Below are 25,005 nucleotides of genomic sequence, written 5' to 3' on the forward strand. Positions count from 1 at the left end.
GTCAGGACACCTGGAGGTCAGGTTTGGGCGATGGAACCAGAGGACAGGAACCAGGAGATAGTTACCATGAGTCTGGCTGAGTCAGGACATCAGGATCAGAAAGCAGGAACAGATAAACACCAGACCTGCTGTCTATGTCAGGTGAAGCCCAGTTGTATGGATAACTTCCTGTTTCCTCCTCTGGCTTGCATAGGAGCTGAGGCCCAATCATGACTCCTGGAACATTCCTAATCAGAGCATAGGGTGAGACCTGAGCCCCAGTTGGGCTTTATGGACACTGGTCCCAGCTGCTGTCTGTGAACTGCTGGGTGGAAGATCGGAGTATGGTGACCCCCAGGTTCAAGACTTGTAGGGCCTGACATTGTGTCAGAGATGGTGGACAATGACACGTGCTGCGTGGGTTTGTGGGATTTTAAAAAAAGGAAAGACAAAAATTATGGGATAAGGATGGAATTATAAGATGGAGAAAGTTAAATGATGGGAACTTGACCTCTTGCTCCCAGCAGCCCCCGAATGACTCACATGTGCCCCACGATGCATTGCAAAAATTCCCCCAAAAGCACTGCACCCAAGAGTGGAGTGTGGCACATTGGGACATCTACCCATGGTGCACCACACTGTGCATCAAACACAAAGCTCTCCTTGTGAGTACACAAAGTGCCGAAACAAGCAGCCAAGTATGCACACATACGATCAATATGCTAACTGTGACAGCTTAAAACAGACGTAACTTGCATCGACCAAAGTTTGTAGTGTAGACATGGCCTCAGGAGCAGCTTCACCGTCTGCCGCAAACTGGCTCCAAGGACTGTTGCCAGTGTCACCTATCCACTTTCAGATGTCACCAGCTCCACTGGACTGTGACTGTACTCTTGGGGCCCTCAAAAGGTGTAAGAATACTGCTAGCTGATTCTGGATTTCAGCTGCACTACAAAGCATCATCTCCGTAACATACGTCTGGGTGTACTCTACAGTTTCTTTGATGTAGTCAGTGAGATCTGAGAGAGTGAATGTTGAAAATCCATGTCTGAAGTTCAATGGTACAAGTAAAACCCAGCTAAGCACTGGGCTTGGGACTTTATTGCTCGCTTCTTTTCAAATGAAAAATTTCACTCGAGGGGGAAATGAAAAGGAAAAATATGCAACCACCTAGTGTAGCAGGTATGTTTCTAACAAGTACTAAGTGGCAGTCACAGATCTATGCAGTTGCATGGGGTTCCCTGTGTGCAGGCTGGAAGATCCTGCAAGCTTGTGACCTTTTTGAACTACAACTCTTTTATCATGTAATCTAAATTTAGAGACAGACCATTCTGTGCCGCTTGCGACCCCTCCTCCCAGTTCAACCTAGAACAGCCTCACCCACCTGTAGTCTCACACTGACTCAGTGCCACGTACCAAACGCCTTTTCCTAATGGCTCCCCTCTCTGCTTGTTGCCCTCTTGGCATGTTGGAGGGCTTTGATATGCTCAGAAGCTTTTGTGCTTGCATGGAGGATGGGCTGAGTTAATGAGCAGGTTGGAGGGAGGGGGTGCCCAAATCACAGATAAAGATACTGAAGTCTTGCATACTTTCCTTTGCAAAGGGCTTTCCCTGCCCCATGCCATCCACAGGCAGGTTGACTCAGGGTTTATCTACACATTGCCTTAGTCCGCACCAATGGGGTGTGTGTGTGTGTGTGTGTGTGTATAAACTGTAACGTGCACCAGCTGGTGTGCACTAATTGGCCCACAGGAACCCTGCCGGAGTGGACTAAAAGTTCCCTAGTGTGCATTAATGTAGTACTGTCTGAAATGGGACTACATGAACACACAGTAGGGAACTTGTAGTGCATGCCAGCAGAGTCCATATGGTTGGGAAACGTTAGTGCCCATTAGAATTTACACCCCATCTGGTGTGGACTGAGGCACCGTGCAGACAACAAGCCCCCAGAGTAAAACAGTTTTTCTGTGAGACCTACAATCTAAATATGCTTGAGACATAAAATTTAAATTTGACATAAAATTACTTTGAACGTAAAATAAATAAATTAAATAAACAGAGACCAATAAAGACAAGACTTCGCAGAAAGATTGCTTGTTAAGGTGGGTCCAATTTGTTTCAGTTTTAGGTGACTGCACTATATATTCTTTTGAACTATTTTTTATTTCCTTGAAAGAAAAGCAATATAATTTGGCCACTACTAGCACCATATTTTGTGCTAGGAAATGCTGAGCACTGCCTATGAGTGTATCCATAGCATTGCATGTGTTGTCTGATGTCTAAAATGGTAAATGTCCAAAATATACGCTAAAGAATGTAAAATCTTCCCTTCCACCAGGAAACCCCAAATATGCAGACATCTTCCCTAGCTTCAGGGCCAGCCAGCCTTCTCTCTCATAGTGAAAGCGCAAGAGATGCTCGCTTTCCTAGCCAGGCACCTCTCTCTTTTTAGCTCCTCCCTCACAGCCTGAAACCTGCTTAAGCATCATGGGGCAGGTTTGACAGGGCCCTCAACAGCCCATTAACCCTTTCCTAACTCATGAGGCGTTTGTACACCCCATCACAGAAAGCACCATCAGAAGTGTTATCAGTCAATAACACTTAACACATTTGCCGATCACGTCAATCTCTTCTTTTCTAGTTCCTGAGTCTTCCTTTTCTAATTCATTGCTTGAGATCTTTAACATTTACAACACAACATCTACAGATCAAGTGGTTGCCCTTTATAGACAATGAAGGAGTGATTAATAATTTATAGGAGGAAGATGGGGACTAAAGAACTTCTGATCAAAATTTACCAACTCTACCTAAATGAACGACTAGCTCCATTATTTCAAGTATCTGAATGGTCTGATACACTTCTCGCAGATTATCACAGAGGCAACAAGACTGCAGCAATGGAAGTCCTTACAGCAGAGCCCCGACAGAGTTAGAAATCAGTGCAGCAACGTGTGCCATCTTTAATTTTCTTCTTGGAAGATTTTCTTATCAGCTGAAGACAATCTTCTTTGTAGCCGTGATTTTGCCCATTCAGTCCTGGCTCAGGCAGATGGGAGTTTTGCCTGAGCAAGGGCTGCAGGATTGCACTCTATGCGCTAAATTCATCTAGGGTCTATAATGGCTTTTGATGCCATAGGCCCAGGTGGAAGATCCTTACTGCGTCAGCAAAACTCTCCTTTGCTGGGTGGCTGTGTCAAATGGAATGGTGATTTGGTAAGGGGATGCATTTATTCTGTGCATACCATGCAGTCCCAGCACATTTTAAAGCTGCATCCACCTGGCATAAATCTTAAGGGAGGCTCACAAAGAAAACCACCACCTGCCCTTTCTCCCTGGGGTTAAAGCCTCCGAGGGCACAGGGGGCCTTGCTCATGATGGTTGGTGCAAACTGCACCTCCTAGTGCCAGTGAGAGTGGATCTGCGCTGGGAAGCCACCTCATATAAGGAATAAAACTTGAAGTTCTTAACCTTCCTGACTTGCTATTATTTTATTTTGTAATTTAACTTTTTCATTTATTTTACCACTTCAAAATCAAGATGAGCATAGTCACTTTTATCTAATCACAAATTCAAATTTCCACTTAGACGCCCAACTTATAAAACCATAAAGAGAAGGAAATAAATACAGAAAGGAAGAATTAGTGTACAGATAAAAGTGTATTGAAACCTTAACAGGTAAAATTTGTCTATGCTGGATTTGGGGAGATTCTGTGCTTCTGCCTTCAACATTTCAAACACCTGGAATTCAAACTATATTGTAACAAAACAGGTTAAAACCATCACATCAAAATTGAAGCAGAAACTCAGTATTTCTGTAAAACTACAAAGAAGAATTTCTGACTAGTGTTTACAGCAGAAATGTAAGTATTAGTTTTATGCTGTAACTCCTCAAAAGTCTTGTTAGCCTCTGATGGATCAATGATCCATCCATATTTTATAATATTAATGCTTTTTCATATCTCTGAGTATAAAACGCTCATTGTGAACCCCAAACAATATCTGTCTTCACAGGTGGAGGATGGAAATAACTCATGAATGACAGATAAAAATAGGTTTTGAGATGTCTTAATCCCCCTAAGTAAGGAGAAATGTCTTATCAGAACTAATGTTACTATTTATATGCCATTTCCCACAACCTCCCACCCTTGCGTCTATTCTTTCGATGCATGAGGGTAACTCAAAAATATTCATGGAAGCTAAATGTTTTTAAAAGAGAACAGATGCTTTAAAAGGAGAACAGATTACAAATATTTGATATTTTCCCAGATATTTCCTCACCATCCTTATTTTGTGAGGGAAAAAAACAATACACAAAGGCTTGATGTAGCTACACAGAAAATCAGTCCAAGTTTCACACTACACAATCTGTAGATGATGATTTTTCTGGGCATCAGCAGCTTGGCACAGCATGAAGCCAAGCAGATTTGTTGCTGAACCAGGCTATAAATTATTTAATAAGAAATATATTTAAGAATAACGCTTACATTTTTCTCTTGTGCAGCAGCTGCTGCTGCCTTTGTTGCTGAGTGTATGTATAACTGACTGCTCTGTGATTGGTTAGTTCAACATACTTGCACTATTGGTTATGTTTTTAGCCTGCGTCACAACTTGAATTGATGGTGAGATTTCAGAACTACGTGTGTGCGTGTTCAGCAACTCCAGGCAAGCTAATACCACCACATTTCAACTCAGCCAGAGTAAGTGACTCTGCCAGACAGAGTTAATTAAGATAATGTATGTACGCACTGCAGAGGAAATCTGGACATGGCACTCCCTAAGGTCTGAATCCTGCGACGCACGGTGCACCTTCTGTGAGCTCAGACTACTCAGCACCTTGCCATAATCATTTGGAAGGTGAAACTGTTAATACCAGATCATAATTCTTTATTCAAATTAATCTTCAGGGAATTGGGCCATGGTGTTTTGCCTTAAAAGAATTTTTGGATGTTGGTTTTAAATACATTCATAGCCAACTCTTGTCTGACTGCTCCCTTCTGCCAGTCCTCATCTCTTTGCTAGCTATGTGTTAGCTTTCAGATCTAACTGATGGCTTGGTTACCGATTCTGTGACCATTATCATATATTGCAACCCATCAGAAACAGGCTTTTTACGTGAAGGCACATTCTCTGTGACAGACACAATATTTGCATGTTATTCCAGTGGAGATCATTTAGTGAGCTAAATCTTAGTCTTGAAATATCCATGTTTCCTTGAACTACTAGTTCAAACCATAGTAGGGTCGATTCAGCCCTTTACCCTTTGATGTAAAAAAAGTAACTTTCATGAAGTTGACTTTGTGTAGCATGGTCTTTTGGGCAAGACCTTAAAAACAGGTCTTACCCAATGCATTGTCTGGGCATTAAGATCTCTTGGCACTTTGAAGTTGTGGTTTACTCTCATCTGCTTGACCAAAATTCCCCATTTGCCCTGCTGTACAATGTGTTGCCATTACCTTGCATATGAGAAATCACTGCATTACAGTGGTCATGTATGTAAACTTTTTGCAAACTGTGATTTGAACCCTTTTTGCATGAAAGGGGCAATATAAATGTATTGCAAGTTGTTATTAGTGTTCTGTACCCAAATCCTCTTTTTCTATCATAACATAAGTTGTGGTAATCAACTGTTTTTTGTCATGGTCCAAATTTCTTGCTCAAGGTACAGTCAAGATCCAGACTCCAAAGAAAATAATAAGAAACAAAACAATAATGAAAAATATATAAATAATAAGCAAATAAAAATATTTCAGGTCCATTCTGGTGGGCTGGATTTGGTCCAGATTTGACTAGCCCTGATATGAATAATATTTATTTGAATGCTTATTTTTGAAAAAGTTTCTTAACTTTATTTAATTTATTTAAACTGCAGTTTAAAACTATGATCTTACTTTCAATGGTGCAAAAATTGAATACAGTAGCAGTTGCGTCTCTATAGTTAGTGATTCCTCAGACATTATGTTACTATATAGGAGCTCGTCCTATATGCATTTATTAGGAACAAGTATTAAGGCACTGAGACATACAAGACAGATATGTTGTATGTGTCAATGGAATAATGTACGTTTGGCCTGATCTCTGAGTTGAGTAAATTCTGGTCACTAATTTTGACAGTTTTTAATTAAATGCATTTTTAGGTTCCAAACCTGGACCTGAACACAGGGGATCCAATCTCATGAAACGGGGCCTTTTTGTGTATCCTGCATTTTAATTTGAGCACGTTTAATATCCACGTTATTATTTATGTTTTGTTTTATAAAAACATAATTACCTTCCTCAAAGACTGGAACTGCAGAGAGATTTTTCACTTCCTTATTGTTCTGCACAGATGATGAAATCTTGGCCCTACCAAAGTCAATGGCAAAACTCCCATTGACTTCAGTAGGCTCAGGATTTCATCCAAAATTCCTCTCATTTAAGCCTCATGGTCAGCATGAGCAATGTCAAATTTTAAGTTCTAACCCCCACCTTATTTAACTATGCTTTAGTCAAGGCAGGTCAGTCTTCTATTTATAAAGGAAGCAACTGTGGCATCTGGTTAAATATCTGTACCATGCACACTACTCTTTTTACATAGCTACAGCTAGATGTATGGATTCAATTTAGCAGCACTCACTTGTACTCATCATAAACTTCCTGTTTGGGAAGGGACGTCTCTGGGTGCTCCTCCAAGGTATTCCGAATCCAAGAAAACGCGTGCATTTGCTGTGCACGGCTTGATGACATCGAGATCTGATCGCTAGTGAAAAGAGAAATAGTTTTGATGAACAGAATGTACTATATAGCTTCTCCATTAGTAAAGCTAAATGTTCAAATAGTCTGAAAAGATTCACATGGAAAGAAATCATGGACAAACAGGAGTTCCTGAGCAGGCATCTCATAAATGCAGTTCTTAAAATTTACTCCACAGTGTCTCATCTATGGGCTGTTTTTGCCTGAATAACAGAAGGCATAAAAAACCCAGAACCTGTACGGATGGCTCTGTAAGGAATGATCAAACATCTGTTAGTGTATGCATCCCACACAACCCCAGCTTCACAGAGTTCTACAACCACGGACATTTCAGTATCGACTAGGGGAGGTAGAGGGAGAAAGGGGTTCTTCAGACAGGTGTCAGGTACCATAGTTCCTATGCTGTCACAGCCACTGCACCTCTCCTCCACTACACGCACAATGGCTCCCTGATATCCTAACAAGGCTTGAAGGGCTTCCCAATGCACATCCATTTTATATGAGTATAAGGAGCTTTCATGCCTCTTACTACTGTATAAATCAGTGTCAGGATATGACATAATGAAAACAACATTAAAGAAAGGACCATTTACTGCATTCCTGAAATCGGTTTCTGTGACTCCAGTGTTGCAATGGGCAACTGATGGGAAAGCTGTACATAGGGTAACCCATCAGTCAAACCAAATGGAACCAATGAGTGTAAAGAATGGCAGCACCTTCTGGACCTCTAACTGTGGTTCCCCTAACTGATGCTTTTTCTACTGTTTCAGTCTGCACTGGGCCATGCAGACTTTGTACAATCTGCAGTGGGGACATGCAGAATGAAGAACTTTATGCAGCCCATCATGTTTAAAAGGTTATGATCATCCCTTCTACCTCCCAAATACCTTTTACAATTTGCTTTAAACTTTCCAGAAATGTCTGTCCTGGCATAAGCTCCTGCCTAAGCACTTTCAGGTGGATTGGTTATGTTTCGGTGCAGTTAAGAGTGGATTACAATAGGGCCAATAATGGAAGGTGAGATTCTTCATTAAACCGTGGAGAAAATAGAGTCTTTATAATTAAAAAAAATCATAAACACTCAAAATATGGGAAATTTCAATCAGCTCTAATAAAAAACACTTGTTCTGGATATTGGCATGAGAAAAAACGATTAATTATTACCAGTATTAGATGTAGAGTGATTTCAGAGATGGCAAGGACCTAAATGAACAAATACTGCCAGACCTACCATGAAGTAATAATCATTCTTTCCTATTTAACTATATTAAGTGCTATATTATAACTCCAATTATATAAAAATTGAGGCAACAGCCACACCCAGTCCATAATCAGACTCCCAACCAAAAGCACTCCCTCAAACTTCCTACCATGCAAAGCTCATATCGACAGACTTATTATGCACCAAGGGTTTCCCAAAGTTCAAATTTTCTGAAGAACTAGTTCTTTGAAAATATTCTGAAAGACACTTTTTTTTTTTTTTTTTTAAAAGGAAAAGTTACTGTTTCCAGAAACGGTAGTTAAATGTGTGTTTGATGGGAAAAAAATCTCATCAGAACTATACCAATATTAATATTAGACACACACACACCTTTTCTCTCCATTGCTGGGCCCCGAAGGCAGTTGAAGGTAGAGGTAGAGTTTCTCTAGGTCTGTAAACTTCTCAACTTCTTGCTAGAAAACAATGTTTTTTAAAAAAGCAAATGGTAAATGAATAGCATAGCAGGTTGTATTTAAAAAAAAAAAAAAAAAAAAGCCCCACCAAAAACACTACCACCACACATTTTTCAAAAGGATCCCAAATAAAACAACACAGTACAATTGGCAACATGAAAACATTAGATTGCAAGCTCTTTGGGGCAGGAACCACCTTTTTGTTCTGTGTTTGTGCAATGGGATCCTGAGCCCATGACTGGGACGCCTAGAGACATTACAGTAATGCAAATAATAATAAATATTAATAATGATTACCACTTAAAATAAAAGTGGACACTGGAATATTTGCCTGCTTTTAACTGTAAAGAAAAAAGTTAATCTCCTTGACAACCAGAAACAGATCTCCAAGCAAAAAAAAAAAATGCTGTAATGAAAAGACGTTTAAATTGATACTTTTCATTATGATTTTCTAGTCTTGGAAGGCCACATTCAACACTTCGAGACCAAAGCATCAGACATCAGCTCTTCTGTAATAAAGCATGATTGCTGGACTGATCCATACAACTGCATCAGTAGTTAAAGTGCAGCAGGCTCCAAAGAAGGCTTTTTTAAAAGTCAAGTTTCTGTATTCCCATTAAGTGGCTGTCACAGAGTGATTACATCAAACGCTGACAGCCAGATCCTCAGATGCTATACATCACTGTACCTCCACAGACTTCAACAGAGCTATGCTAGTTCCTATCAGCTGAGGATCTGGCTCAAAGCCTTTAAATCAAGGAAGATGGAGAAAAACAAAAACAAACACAGCAAGCACCTGCACATCCTAGCAGCAGGACATGGTGTTATTATGAACTAGGCTTTGGGTGATCCCCGTGTGGTAAACTGGACTCTGAAATATCAGGAAAGTCAACTGTGGTAACCTGGGTGACATATCCAAGCATAGGGCAAAGACTAATAAATCCAACTTTCCACAGCAAGGAACAAATAGTTTCCTTCAAGAAGGTACCAGAAATAAGGTGAACTTATGTTTTTTAACTTATATTTATATAAAAAATTCACACTTCAATCATTTGTATGATCACTAATTTGTGAAGGCTATTCCTAAAGTAAAGCTAGTTCATGAATAAGCAACAAAGTTAATATGTGTAATTATTTTTAACATAAAACAATGCTATCTAGAATGTAGTTAATTTGTCTCTCCTTAACCTTACTTCACTTTTAAAGTAGTTCAGCTAAAAGAGAAAACAAAGGCATCTATCTGCTTGAGTGAATGAAACTGAGGAAGAAACTAATCAGAAGTTTAATTTAATTTCAAAGCAGGGCATCCCCTAAATCAATCAAGACTAAGAGGAGTCTTGTTTCATGGCCAAGAGGTAAACACCTCTGACAAATTACAAAGGGCATGTACTGTAAAGCAAATGACCATGTTAATATATATTTTGCTTTGTAATCAGTATATAACTAGCAGCATCATACTTTAAAACAAAACAAATAATCCTGAGAACGATACAACAAACAACATAAAGAAAGTCTCTTTTGAGGACTGAGCCACTAAGAAATGAAAAAAGAAAATATCTTCCAAGAAAGAACTAGACAAAAATTTGTCTGGGGGAGGTGAGCCCAGAGAATCAGTTTTCTAATCCTAAATACTGTATCTCAGACCCAACACCAAACTGGGCAAAACATTTTTTTTTTTAAAAATAGAGAACTCGTGAGAGTCAAAAAACACAACCGTTAACATGTCAAACACAATCTATGCAGATTTGCCACTTCTATAAACTGCGGCAAATCAAAAATCTTGTATTTTTACTTACACTAACCCCTGAAACTTGCTGACAATGATTTCTATGTGACTTTTACTACATCTTATACAAAGGTTGTGGTACTTAAATCGCCTTCTCGATAGACCGGTCTCATGTATTTTTCAATTCATACCGTGGGGTCACTGAATTCTCTCTGCCCCATGGTCTCCCACCACTGTGGAAGTGTGGAGAAAGAGAACTGATTATCACTCCATCTGCTTTACCTGGGCTTAGGCGAAGTAGATGGAGCTTCAATATTAGCAAGATCCCTTTCTCAGAGAACAGGGAGCAAACTGAAAGGCCACTGTAAAGTGTAAAAGGCAGCTGGTCCAAGAAGGAAAAGAAAAGAGACGCTCCCACCATCAACCCAGGATAGAGCTTTGTCTTCTCTAAACTTTGCCCACTGCATATTGCTCCTCTATATATTTATAATTGGATTTAAGGAAGAAAAACAAATGCAAATATGGTAACTTGTGCAGCAAAGGACCAATTTCAGCACATGACAAACTTGCCAGCTTGAGACGTAAGCAGAAAATGTAGCAGGAGTTGAAAAACGCCAATTCTTCAGCTAGAAGAAAGTGAGATACAACAAGCAACTGCCTATGGTGAAATGGCCACTTTGGGGTTGAAGCTGCTTGTAATTTAAGAGGCCACAGGCCAGTCCCCAGAAATGGCAGGTTGAGAAAATAGCTCCTCTAACAGGGCAACCATACAGTGGTAAGAACTAGGAAAGTCCAGGCAGAGACAAAAGGAAAGGGCTCTGGTGAAGAAACAAAAGATGGTTTTTGTGTTAGGGTTTAGAATTTTTTCTTTTGTTGTACAAGTGGTTCCCCCACTATACAGAAGCAGGCAAAATATGTCTGGCAATCAAATTAAATAGGAGGCTGCAGTATGCATTTGCCTGGAGCCATCCTGATCTGTTCCTGAGTGGAGCTGTGTCTCATTCCTTCAATTTTAGACAGATCCAGAACTACACTCTCCTAGGCTAGTGTTCTCTATTTTCGTTCCAACAGCCCCTGTATGTTTGAGCAAAAGTTAATCGTGAGTTCTAAGGAACCAAAAGATGAAAAATGCTGATACAAAGCAGTGAGGGGGCAGGGCTGTAGTTCCTTTAAGGGTTTTTAGTGAAATAAAGAGCAGCAAAGCTTGAGTGATTTCATGTTGCCAGACCCAGAGCTGGAATCAGAGCCCATTTCTTTTCCTGGCTTATTGGTGAGGATGGGTTGAGAGATTTGAGCACTGCAGCAGGCTTTCTGGAATGCTATATAATATACTTTGAGAGTATACTCTTAACGTTTAGCCTTAAGTTTTGACATTTTTTTGTTTTTGTTTTAAATAACTTAGTTCCAGGATGGGTTCTTCTCAAATCCAGAAAAAGGAAATATGCTATCCAGTCTGCCACCATAGAGGCCCAGCTGATTTTTTTTTTAATTAAAAGAACACAGTTGCACAACTACTACTGGTAAACAGTAAAGAAACTTGCATATGGGGCAGTTTTTCTTTAAAACTTATTAGGCTTCATTAGAATACATATTCATGGATGATTCATTGACTACATAGTTCGCTCTTTTATTCTGATCATTCAATCTTTGCCAAATTCAATCCGTAACAGAGTAGATTCATCTGATTTATAATCCTGCTCTATAGTAACACAATCATGTTCCCCTAAATTTTCAGAGGCGGGGAGAGAGAGGAAGGATTACCAAAACTTCATCCAAACAGGAGTTACTATTTTAAAAATAGATGTTTTAAAAAAATAACTGCAAGTAAACAAAACTGACATGCCGCATCTTACGATGGAAAAGTCACTTGTATAAACTACATTTCATATGCTATGCATACTAACATGAGCCATGAAAAATTCAAATAGGAATGAACTCGCCTTGTGTTAAGTTGGTACAACACAGAACTTACTATGGCTTATAGGAAGAGCTTTGTGCTAGCATTGAAACATTGCCATTTTTTACTCTTCCTACCAATTTTCACACCTTACATGCTTCAACAGAAAAAAGTGTTAAGTTTCTAAAATGTCTCTGTAGCAAAACTTGAAACACCTGCTATTACCAACCTAGCTTCCTCTGTCTTAAAGTCCTTTTTGGAGTAGTGAAAGATCATACAACCTTTCAACGGGGTAAAATTATTCATTTTTATTCAGAAGTATTACAGCAAAGCTCTGAACAAACAATAACACCCAGATAGATAATTCTTGCAGAAAACATCAAGGATACTAAAAATCAACAGCAAATCACATCTGTAAACTGCAGGGTAATTTTATGTCTACGAATTCCCCCTCCCTCCCAATTCACTTTTTCAATGTCCTTTAACTCCTTTTGTAATATTATCTGACCAGAAAAGACTCGCAAATGTGAAGTATAATACTGAACAGCATGTCTGACTCATTTCAAGTTCTTAGAATATAGCTGAATGGCTAAAAAGAGGTTTTTAAGTTAGCTCTTCATATAGTAAATCCTGCAAACAAACAGTTCTAGAATTGCTTGAGCTTTATGCTTTTCCCCAGCCCATGGAGATCATCCAGAAGCAAATTCAGATTTCATCATGTTTATATTATCAAACACAACAGTGTCTTAGTAGGCTTCAGGTGTACATCCAGAGACAAGATTTCATGGCCATTATTAAAACACCTTGAGGTCAGTGAAGTTACAACACAGATGAATTTGCCCTGAACCTATTCAAAACACCACACTAAAGTGTTTTTTCCCCTAAAGTTGTGTCTTCACTAAAAAAACAAAAGGTGTTCAATCTAGTGAGTTAACACAAGTTAGCAGTTCAAAGTAAAAGTTAGATTCCCCCATAGCAGGTAGAGAGTTAAAGACTATGGGGGAGACATACCTTATTACCTTGATCTGTTAACTCATGTAAAAACTACAAATTGCCCCTTCTTCACTAGGACTTATCAGACCTTTTTTCTTGATAAAAAGGAAGCCTCAGGCTACACAAGGTTTTCGTTTTAAAAACAACTCTCCCTCCTTCCCCAGCCCAAAACCAAACTTGACTCCAGGTCAGTATTGATCAAAAGTGTTACCATCTGAAGTTGTCTGCTGGCCTTTGGTTAATTTACTGGTAGTCTCAGTTCAATTGCAGATGCCAGTATTTGGAGGAGGGAGGGGACTATCACAATACAGTACTATACTGACTGGACAGCTGAAACTCCCTTTCTCCCTTACAAGATAATATCTGTCTAGAACTATGAGAGGGTTTGTACTGCTGCCACCCATGCTCAAACTTCTTTGTAGATTCGAGACTTCAATGATCATTGCCATCAATCCAGAGCACGGCCAAGAACTTTAACCTTCTTGCTAAGTGATCAAACTGTGAGCCACATAATCAGGTTATGGAGTTTGCTTAATATGTGGCAACATAAATATAACAAGCAATGTCACACTAAATGAGTGCCTACTTTTAGACATGTTTACTACAGTTTAAAAGATGCTGCGATAAATCTTTAATGGATGTTTACACCACAATTCTTGCTAATTATCCCTTCTAGTTTGCATAGCACAGAATGAGTTTCTTATGATCTTCCAAAAATTGACTTAGATCTGTCAGGATACAAACAATGCAGCACACAAAAGCCTAAATAACTATATGAACTTATTACTCTTATTCTCTATCTTCCTAAACTTTAAATGTTGCATCTTATCTTAAATTAGATGGTCCCTGCCCCCAGCAGCTTAGTCTGACTGCATGTACATTGTACAGTGCCCAGCACAAAGGGGCTGTGATTCTGGCTAGGATTAGGTGCTATCATAATGCAGATGCTGAAGAGTAGTAAATACTGTGACTCTCGACTTACAATGAAATGTGTTTGCTAGAAACCTTAAGGCAAAATAAAACCGGCCAAGATTAAATAGATATGAAGGTGGCAGCAGCAACTTCTCACAGCATATCTGACTAAGGAAGAAAGACTTCTTGTAAATTCAGTTACCTGAATCAAGGTGAACTGCTAAAAGGTGGCTTTCCTCCAAAGTGCTTGTTCTTATGTTCTCTATTGCAGTCAGCATTATGATGCTATGACAAAATGGCACTGCCCTGAAACACTCCTTGTTGTTGTTATTAAAGAAACTGAACAGATAAAGGATATGCATCTATTGTAATAGCATGACTCATGGTTCTATGCACTCAAATGGTGTCAAGAAGTCTGGAAGTCTCTTGAGGAAGCACAGACCATGAAAACTGCACATAAGGCTGAACACTTAAGCAGACGAGATGGACCTGCCCACAAACTTGGTTTTAGGCTCTCTGGAAGCAGACAGGGGGTGTAGGAGAGAAGGAGTCCGACAGTGGATAAATGCCCAGATCACATGAAGTCAGTTGCTGATAATCATACAAACCTATTCACACTAAGGCTTCGCCTGCATTTAAAACTGATATTGGCACAGCTACGTCAGTTAGGGGTACAAAGAAACATAGCTACAATGACACAGACGCCTTAGTGCAGACATAGCTGAAGAGTGATATTGGTAAATACAGCAGACAGCCTTTCACCCACAAAGGGTAGAGGAGAGAACAGGCTTGCAAGAGAAGCTCTGAACATAAGCTCACCCATAAGGATTTTTAAAAGTCAACAATGTTCTAATTTCACTGGGCTTGGGAATCCCCAGACTCCCACACAACAGCTCACAGCTTTTCAACAGGAAGGACAGAGCTCCTAACTGAGTTTTAGTGTTGTGGTTGGTGTATTCACCACTTCTATTCCCTATAACCCAGTGGTCCCCAAACTGGGGGACGCGGAAGAATGTTCGGGAGGAGGTGGGGGCATGGCAGTGCCTGGGCCAGCCCCCAATAGGGCAGGAAGGGAGCACCACCCAGCCCCGCTCTGCCCTCAGCTCAGCCCCGGCCTTGGCCACCAGCTCCCAGCCCTGGGGCCAGTTTCTGGGAAGGCATGGAGCGGGTAAAAGGGGCCACACACCCAAAAGTTTGGGGACCACTGCTATAACCTATTCTGATTGTAGCCTTCTGAACAATGCTATGCTGTATTTATAACTGATTGCATTACATCAAGCATGTATCCTGTCTCAAAAGTACATTACCCAAGAGAGAACCATTCCATTATGGATGAAGATCTGATCCCATTAGCAGGACAGACAGGGAAGCATTTGAAATGCAAGTTCAGAGCATAGGGAAACCCCTGTGATATTCTAAATCAAGTTGTAGAGATTGTTCTTTAGCATTACAGACTAAGGCACTACCTAAGAAAATGGCTAATTGTCCAGCTGACCAGGATAATCCAAAAGCTCATCCAGACACGTGAAGGGAAACATTTAGGGTATGTCTGAACTGCAAACAAAACAAGAAAATGCTGCAACAGCAAATCTCAGAGTCTAAAGCTACAGATTCAGGCCCTGAGACTTGCTAACCTGAATTTTTATTCCTCCCCCACCCTCAGCCCCCTGCCAAATGTGGACCTACTCTTGGTGGCTGCTAGACAAGCTGATGACCTGCATTTAAAAATCCTAAATCCAAGATTATTAGTATGAAACCTGCTTCCAATTGTAATAGTTTTCTTGTAAATGCACAGAATGTAGATTATTTGCTCAACTGCTACTTTGCCAAATTCTTCCTCTGGTGCTGCTCGAGCAATTCTGCCCCATATTGCACTATGGAAAGAGCTAATCATATATGCTTCTATCTGCTGCAATGTGTCTTTGTGTCACTGACCTCCCCTTATCAGGGTCCTCTGCTCAAGGATCAACTTCAACCTACTTTAGTGGCAGTATGGGGACAATTACCATTGGTGGTATTAAGGAAGAAGGAGGCAAGAGGCCACTTTCATCCTCAGGCTGAATATCGAATCCACCCAACAATCCTTTTAAGTGTCAGCAAGACTGGATCAGAAGCTGGCCCTTGAAAGGACATGGATACAAAGATACAGCTTAGTTTAAAGAAATATTATTTAGCTACCATAAATTAAGATAATTTTAATCTCAGAAAAAACATTTTAGAAATCCAAGCTATCCTTTGACAACTCACCTTTAAAATTTTCCTAGTCTGCTCTGCCATATGGCTACACAGATACTATATGAAGGTAGCTAGAGGGCAGCCTGAGACACAACTTCATAAAATACTCATTTCTGGATGAAATTCCATGACCTCCTATGGAGGGGGTCAGACTAAGTGGTCATAATGGTCCCTTTTAGAGCTCAAATCTATAAAAATGGATGTTTCCTGACTTAAACATAGGTGCAAGCTCACGGTATTACAGGAGTGGGATTTATGCTGATCTAGAGCAAAAACTATTTCTGACTTAGGGTATGTCTATCAAGCAATAAAAGACCCAAGGCACAGCCACGGCTGGCCTGAGGCAGGTGACTCAGGTTCATGGAGCTCAGGTTGCCGGGCTAAAAATAGCAGTGTAGACATTCAGGCTCGGGTGGAGCCCAGGCTCCAAAATCCCACAAAGGAGTGGGTCTCAGTGCCCAGGGTCTACATTGCTATTTTTAGCCTCGCATCCCAAACTCTGCCAGCCCAAAGCAACTGATCCCAGTCTCTGAGACTTGGTGCCATGAATTTTTTTATTGCTATGTACACATACCCATAAGAAATGGCTTGGGACCTGCCTACATTAGATGGCTCTCCCTGTGAAACACTATTGCAGTTGTAGTCAGCACAGGCATTCTAGGCAGAGCTCCTTGTGTATATTAAGAAGGGAACTGATCAGAGGGCATTCTTTGAGGGCTCTAACTTCAGAAATACATTTTTCTGCCCAAAGCAGTCACAACCTATGAGGCACAGAAAGCAAAGCTTATCTCTGGGCTAGGGTTTGGGATCTTGACAAAGGTTTGGAATTCTTTACGGAGAGGTAGGGATTAGTTTTTTCAGGAATGACACAGGGTGAAGGGGATTGTGTGTCTGGATGGGCTATCAGAGAAGCCAGTAGTTTGCTATCAGGGTGTATAAAAGTCGATTTATTTAAATTAGATATTTTCCTTTAAATTAAATACAGATTTGTTTATTAAAACTAAACCTATTTTAAAATAAATTTGAAAGTGACAACCTATGTTAAGGCCTAAAATGAATATAATATATCAGAATAATTTAAAGTAAATACACAAAAATATTAAGTAGTACATATTTGCTGCCAAGTTTTAAAGAAAGTTAAACTACTGAACTAGTGAAAGTCATTGACTAGGCACCTGGAACCGGAGTCTGATGATAACTTTTGATAGCAGTAGCCTCCTCTTCATTTCAGTTTATTCAACTAGCTCAAAGATAAAAACCAACAGGGAGTTGAAAAAGCAGGAAAGTTTGTTTTCCTCTTCCAAAATCAAGTGTGAGAATTTGAGAATTACTAGTTCTAAAATTATGAAGGACACAGTAACCAGAAATAATTGGTTCAATTCAATAAATGATTAAACTAATATTTACTCAGTTTTAAATACAAAACTTGTTTTGATAAACTTTTTTCTTATATTTCCCAGGACATTTAAGGTAGTATTATAAAAATGAAAATGCTATTTTTGTACCTTTTAAATGAATTTCAACTTCCATCCAAACAGAACTTTATACAAAATCACAAGTAAAAAATTAATTATCTGGTAAATAAGAAATGCATCAGTCACTATTTTTAACAAAATAAAAAATGTAAAAATTAAGAATCTGAATAAATGTAAATTAAGCTAAACAACTGCATAAATAAATATGGATAAGATACATAATGTATCCTTTTGGTTAGCAAAAAGAAGCACCAAATTTAATGCAAAGACTATACTTAGTTGAAAATCAAGATGTTTTCATTGTTACTAACCAATGAGAATCAACCTTTTTTTAGGAAAATAACTAAACAGTGTAATGGCAACACACAATAAAAACAGATGATTGAAAACAGGATTTCCTGTGTGCTGATTTGAATCATTATTAAAATCAGTTATTTAAATCACTTTGATTTAAATCAATCCACCCTGCTTGCTATGGCAATTGACTTAGTTTAACTGTTATATCTTTTAGGGGTCCAAGGGCTTGAAACAGGTATTCTTTGTTTATCTTGAAGCTTAAACACATACAAGAATCTAATAAAACCAGAATGTATATTGTGATAACACTTAGGAGTCCCAGTCATGAGCCAGATCCCATTATGCTAAGCACTGTACAAACACACAATCAAAATATTGTCTCTGCCCCAAAGACCTTGCATAAAATGACATCCTGAAATTAATCAAGCCATTGTAACAAACCAAAACCTAATAGTGTAAATCCCTGCTGGCAAAAGGGCCTGATCTTGCGAAGTGCAGAGCACCTTATGAGGTCAATTGGAGTGGAAGGCAATGAGTACCTAACAGGATAAGACCTAAAGGTAGTAAATATCCCTGTAAAATACTGAATACATTAGTGGGGAAAAAAATCAATAGCTCCTGGGAAAGCAGCAGTGCAAATTTCTTTTACTGCCTTGGCAATGTGTCTCGAGCCTGAGGACCAACCCTACAGACGAAATTATTGGACAATATGGGCAGCCAGCAATATTACTAACCAGGGCATCATCAATCTGTACCAATCTTGAAGCTGGCTTGTGTGATGTGGGCACATATCCACTGAGAACTGGACTGAGATCACTAAATTCACTTCTCATAGGCCACTGAACATCTAACAGATGGTAACTACCTTTAATCACTACCCCAGGTTAATTTTTCCAATGGTGTATAGTGACAAAGGGCTCCATAATCACTGCCAATTCCCATCAGCCATCCATAGTGGTCTTAGAATGCTTTTTAATATTTGGAAAAATTCAAAGTTTTACTTACCAAAATGCAGTCCACCTTAGATTGTACAGTTTTGCTAGGGGAGAAAGAAAAGAGAAGTCTCAAGTTAATCTATACAGCAATGGTATAAAATAGTACACAGTAGAATTTCCACTGCTGTTATGCTGAGAAGCTACAAGCTTAATTCCTGGCTATGAAAATATCATAATAATATGTGCAAGAATACTCATCCTGTAACTTTCTAGTAGAAAAGTATTCCAGAAATAGGTGTTACTTAAAACACATAGGTTTTTTTCTCACAAGGGCTATAGATTTAATGCAATTCCATATTGCAACTGGGAAACTATATTCTGAATTAAAGCGCAGCCACCACATCCACAAAGTGGCAGTGACAGATGCTCATTATTTCTCAGGATTGGGCTCTGGGATGGTATTAAGTGTTTTCGCAACTGGCAACTGCTTGCCTTGACTTATCTACTTATTAAAAACAATTTAATTAAATCCTATTTGAAATATGAATTTCTGGCTGTGCTGAACAGCTTCTACCTTCAACCACAGCTGGTTTTGTACTGACAACTTCTTGTTCACAATAAATAACCTAATCAATATTATCTTACTACCTTTCAGCTGGTTACAGGAGGATGAGTGAGGGGAAAGTAACAAGAGTCACACCATAAGTAATTTCATTAAACTCTGGCTGGACAAACCAGTCAATTGACTAGTCAAATAATGTCAACTGATCAGTCAACTGGCTGCCTATTATTTGACCAGGGTCAAATAATGTCAAACATTCCAGCAAGAGTGCCCTGAGGTAGATGGCAGTGATCGTGTGATTGCAGCATGGTGCCATTCTTTCATTTTTCAGAACAGTATCTCTCATTTTTCTGAATTAAAATAATTGTTTTTGTATTAGGTGTAAGTATCTATTTAAGCCTAAGCCTACTGGAGAACTTAAAGTCTTAGGACAGGTCCACACTACAGCTGTACTGCGTCTGGTGAAGACACTCTAAGGCTAAGCTGACGGGAGAGAGCAGTAGCTATGTCAGTAGGAGAAGCTTTCCCGCCAACACAGCGTTTCTTATATAGGGGGTCAAGTTCAGTATAACTATGTCACTGAGAGGTGTGGATTTTTCACCCTTGGGCAACGTAGTTATACTTAAGTATATAATGTAGACCAAACCTTATTCTTTGTTACTGTTCTACTAAATTAGTCCTTTAAGATATTTAACCATTTTTGATAATATCTGATGAATATTTGACCTGTCAACTGACTGTTTATTCCTAGAACCATCAGATGCCCAACCGTAAGTGAACATGCCCAAAAAAAATCCCGTGGTGAACCTAGTGTACTTTATCCTCTAAGTGGCTCTCACACTTCCAAATACAATGATGTACTTCATGCACTTAGCCTGTCTCTACAGTATATGGAAATCAGTTCAATATTTACCATTGGCATCAATGAAAGCAAGCACAGGCCTCTGAGATATAGCATCAGACACTTAGGGCATGTCTACACTGCCACGGTGGCAGGCATCGATACAGCGGCATCAACTGAGAGGGTCTCTGTTGACCCACTCAGTCGATGGGAGTGTGCTCTCCAGTCAACTCCATTAGTCCACCTCCCCGTGAAGATGCCACTGTACATCGACATAAGTACATCGACGGGAGAGACACAAGCTATATTATGTAGCTTGCATATCTCCTGTCTACCACTGCTACCAGTGTAAATCAGCCCTTCATTACTGGGTAACTAATAAACAAGTACTAAACTAAAAGTTTCAAAATTCAGCGAACAACTTTGCTCCCACTGAAGTCAATGGGGGCATGAATTAAACCCTGACTCCAAAGCTCGTTAGCTCAGCTTCGCAGGAACAAGACCTACAGTGATCAGACTTATTTTCCTCACATGCAGCTGCCAGGAAAACAAAGTGGCTAGAGAAGCCAATCAAAGATAATTTAAGTCAGCATCAAAAAATAAGCAGACCAAAAATAGAAAATGGCTCCATTATCTGACTTTGTATTAAGAGTTGGATCTTACTGGTGCAACCACCATTGCTGCAATGGATGCTCTGAGAGCTCAAACCAAAGAAGCAAAAACCAGTGTTGTCATCTTACCAGGTATCTTTGTTTTCTCATTTTGATGCTTAAAAAGGCCTAAGATCTATTCTGTAAGTTTCTGTTGCTACTGAGGACTGCCCCGCCTCATATAAGAATGGCATCTGGCTGGAGGACAAGAGAAAACAGAACTAGAAAGGGGCAATATAAGCTCTCATGGTAAAGGTAGCTGGTAACTCCACTGATGGTATCCACACATCTGTTCGCTGCCTGCTTCTATTCCAGAGGCCACCTAAAGAATTGCTGTCAATGACAGCAGAACATGGAAAAAGCCAGAAGTGATCTCTCAATTTATCTGCTGGTGGCTGTCAAATAGGTAGACACAGTGATGAGAAACTTCCAAAGAGGGAGGTGAAGCAGATCTACCTAAAACTTCTCACGCTGTCTATACTTAAAACACTACAGTGCTTCAGTGTAGACAATCACTGTCTAAGCCTGGGGTTAGGCTGGCTTAACTATGTCGCTTAGGGATGTGGATTTTTCACATGTGGGGAAACAACAGACTCAAGCCTGCATATGACTCTCGCTCTGCAGGGTAACTGAATAAGCAGTGTGCCCTTTCAGGAAAAAGGGAGAGCACCTCTTTGCCATGAGGCAACTCTCCAGGATGACGCACAGTGCAGCACTGCAGAATTCTGTCAAGTTCTCCTTTTTCAGGGGAGGTTTGCAATAACATTTGTTTCTTGTGTGGGAGCTGGAAGGTAAGTGGGAGTGGACTCCTAGACAGCAATACACCAATCTAAGTCTGCTAAAAAGGATAGCAGTGCATATTACAAAGCCACCATCTCCCTCCATGACAAAAGTTTGAGAACATCAAGACTAAATTTGCTGTTTGGAAAAGCACAGAGAGCAGAGTGCAAAGAGGTAAGCATTTCGCTTTACAAAAGTCCTTTATTTCACATAGAAAAAAATGCAAGCTGTTAACTTTAACTCAAAAATGCCTTGGAGACTGGCTGTGCTGGAAGAGGCCCTTTCCTCTACCATGCAGGAGATCTGAATTTCTTTTTCTAATGACTTCATTGCATGGTGCAGAAGACTGTAGCTTTGCACTCTTCTAGTGGTGACCTCTACTCCCATAAGAGCTCATCAAAAGCATCCAAAGCCTGCCTCTGAAATGTTCTGCAACACAAGAATAATGAGCACAGATAATAACAGCCGGTTAACTTAACATGTCATGTGGGCATTATGGGTAGGTGGGAGCAATGTTCCCATAAGCTAGATATAGCTGACTGGTAGCACACAAAGCATGGTTAGGTACATGTAACCTGGTGTGCAAGCACATGCTCTGAGACTCAAGTAAAACACTGGCCAAAAAAAAAAAAAAAAAAGAAGTCCTGTCTGTTAAATAGGAATAAGCAGAATGTCTATTAACAGCAGCAAGCAGTTATATCAATGTCCAGCTTTGCATTCCCTAGCCTAACAAAGGGACACTGTATGCCACAGCTTAATATAGATAACCTAATACTTCCATCATAGCTGATATCTCAGAGTTACAGCCTGATCCTGCAAAGTCTTTGTTTACTTGCATGAGTAGTTCTATTGACATACAATGGGACCATTCATGTGAGAATTAAGCACAAGCAACTTTGTGGAACCAGGGCATTTTGATCGTAAAGTTGTTGCAACACAGACATTGGCCTTGTGTTTCAAGTGCAGGGTACACTTAGGAAACGATAAAACAATATCTCCTTTAGGTCAGGGAATAAAAAGCAAGAAGCCTGGTAATAGGTATGGCAGTGAAACAGTCAACCTAATCAGAATACATTTACCACCTTTGTCTACCACTTAGCTATTTTTCCTTTGCTGGCTTATTTCAAGGTTACATCTTGAAAACTTACCTCAAAATTATTCTACAAATAACTATTATGCTATGGCTGCTTAGGCTATGCATGTATTATATGTACCATGCACGTATTAGCTAAATATTACTGCTAAATAACTGCAATGTTTGTACTGAGTTTTACAGTGATCCAGGGCTTCATCCAGTCTATCTTCCTGTGAGACTGCTGGCAGCTGTTACCTCTGCAGGCCTTCTGAGTTTGGTAGCCCCAAAAAGCCATGATTATTGTCAGCTGGATTGGGCCCTATATGGAGTAATTGCTAATATTTGGAGCCTGAGATCCAGGCACTTTGCTGCATGTTTTGCAACAGGTGCAGGAGAGTAGAGAGATGATAGATGCTCTTACTAATGAAAATAACCATTTGAATCTATTAGTGACCTGAGCCCATCTGAAAACTAAAAATAGAACTTAAATTATCAGCCACAACTAGCATTGCTTCTCCTAGACAGCTGCTTCTAGCAACAGCATCTGGAGGGCAAAAAAATCACTATTCGGTTCCCACCACACAAACAGGTTTAACCTGACCCATTCATCATTTTATAGATCCCTTGTACTGATAAAATCTCAGTGAAGTTAAAATGAACCAATGCATTTAATCGGGGAAGTAAACTTAGATGACTGCTTGAACTAATCTATCTTAAAATTAATTAGAAGTTAACCACCCTCACATCTGAAAGATTCAGTCTATTTTATGATTGACAAATTGAATCTTCTAACAACTTAACTGGGGTTGACAACTTTAAAAAGTTTCAGTTTGGTATAAAAGAAGAAAATCAAAATTTTACAGAGATGCTGACAGGGACACCACCATAATCCACAGTACAACTTCCCATAGCAGGTGCTGTTATGTAGATTGCTTATATGAAAGCAAAGATACAGAAATTATGTTCACAAATAGATATTCAAAAGGACAGTATACTATCCTTTGTATGAAGAAAATTCCATTTAAATTAAAACTTTGTGCAAATTAAAAAAAATTAAAATAAAATAAAAATCAAACCTATAATGTGGCCAAAATCAGGTATTAGAAGCCTGAAGCAGTGTCAAAAATCATCAATTTGAACAGTTGTCAGAAAACAAGAGTCCATCTGCCCTATGAAGCTTAGCAAAAATTAATTATGTTAAAATTGCATTGAAGGTGAGGCTACTGAAGTCACTCCATCAGTCTAAAAAAGGCTGAGGAGGCATAATGAAAGACAGGAGCTGTTTTTTGGAATAAACTCCACTAAGAAGGAAGTGGGCTTCTAGTTCTAAGTTTTCTCCAGAGATAAATGTGTAGAGGCTGCTTTTTGTTCGTTTGTTTTTAATCATTTTTAAACGGTAGTATCTCTGTAGTTAAGGTTGAGAGACATTTTAATGTAAACCCTTCCAGTCAGTCAGAACTGTCTCAATTATTTAACTTTGGAGTTAAAATGTCTCAGCACTAGGGTAAAGTTTTCAGAAAAAGACTAAGTAGTCCAATTTTTCAGAAGTGACAGAAACTTAGGAGCATAAATCATACCGACTTTCAATTAGACAAACTTCTAACTCATTCTTGAAAATGAAACTGCATTTCTAAATATCTTTGCCCCTAGTCTCTGTCCAAAGTAATTGGTGTTTTGTTTTGGTTTTTTGAAATAAGAAAATCAATTATATGAAAGGTGAATGCATAGTTCCTCCAGCAACCTGTTTGTGCTCGGACTCAAACATGGCTTCATTTTAATGGACTTAACTTGGCATGAACAAATGCAGAATGAAGAATGTGGTCTTTGCTCAGTGCTTTATAGGATCAGATTCTGCCACCGTGGCTCAGGTAAAATAGTACTTTGGTCAGTGAGTAGTTGTAACAGTAATTTTACTACACTGAGTCAGGTGGGGATACTGAGCCATAATGAGCATATTCAGTATGTTTCCTTAACACTTTGAATATGTTGCAAATAGCTGAGCCCAGCTAGCCAAAAGGGATTTCTAAGGACTTCATGTCTGGGGCAGAGAGGAAGGGGAAAGTGGCTGGGAAATGGCACTCTCTCAAACCTTACTGGCTATTGCCTAGTATCTTTATCTTTATAACCTTCTCAAAACTTGTGCAATCACTGACACTAACCTCTATCAACTCAAACAGCAAAGCAGTTCTTAAAAATATTAAAGCTAATGAGCGTAACAAACTCAAGCTGTAGATATATACAAGCA

The 25,005-nt window shown here is 39.4% G+C and overlaps 1 protein-coding gene across 1 annotated transcript in view; it reads right to left on the reverse strand.

Annotated features, from left to right (window-relative positions):
* The window catches only part of RFX7 (regulatory factor X7), an 82,817-nt gene that overhangs the window by 26,677 nt on the left and 31,135 nt on the right, over window positions 1–25,005 (reverse strand). Inside the window, exons 2-4 of the mRNA XM_067555889.1 lie at window positions 18,923–18,956; window positions 8,300–8,382; window positions 6,593–6,715 (exon numbers count right to left, since the gene is read on the reverse strand). Of these exons, the coding sequence (XP_067411990.1) occupies window positions 6,593–6,715; window positions 8,300–8,382; window positions 18,923–18,956 (240 nt within the window). The remainder of the gene's footprint in view (window positions 1–6,592; window positions 6,716–8,299; window positions 8,383–18,922; window positions 18,957–25,005) is intronic.

Source organism: Emydura macquarii, unplaced genomic scaffold (assembly GCF_026122565.2).
Source record: "Emydura macquarii macquarii isolate MOO-44397 ecotype Brisbane River unplaced genomic scaffold, CSIRO-AGI_Emac_v2 contig_1644, whole genome shotgun sequence".
NCBI classification, from domain to species: Eukaryota; Metazoa; Chordata; order Testudines; family Chelidae; genus Emydura; species Emydura macquarii.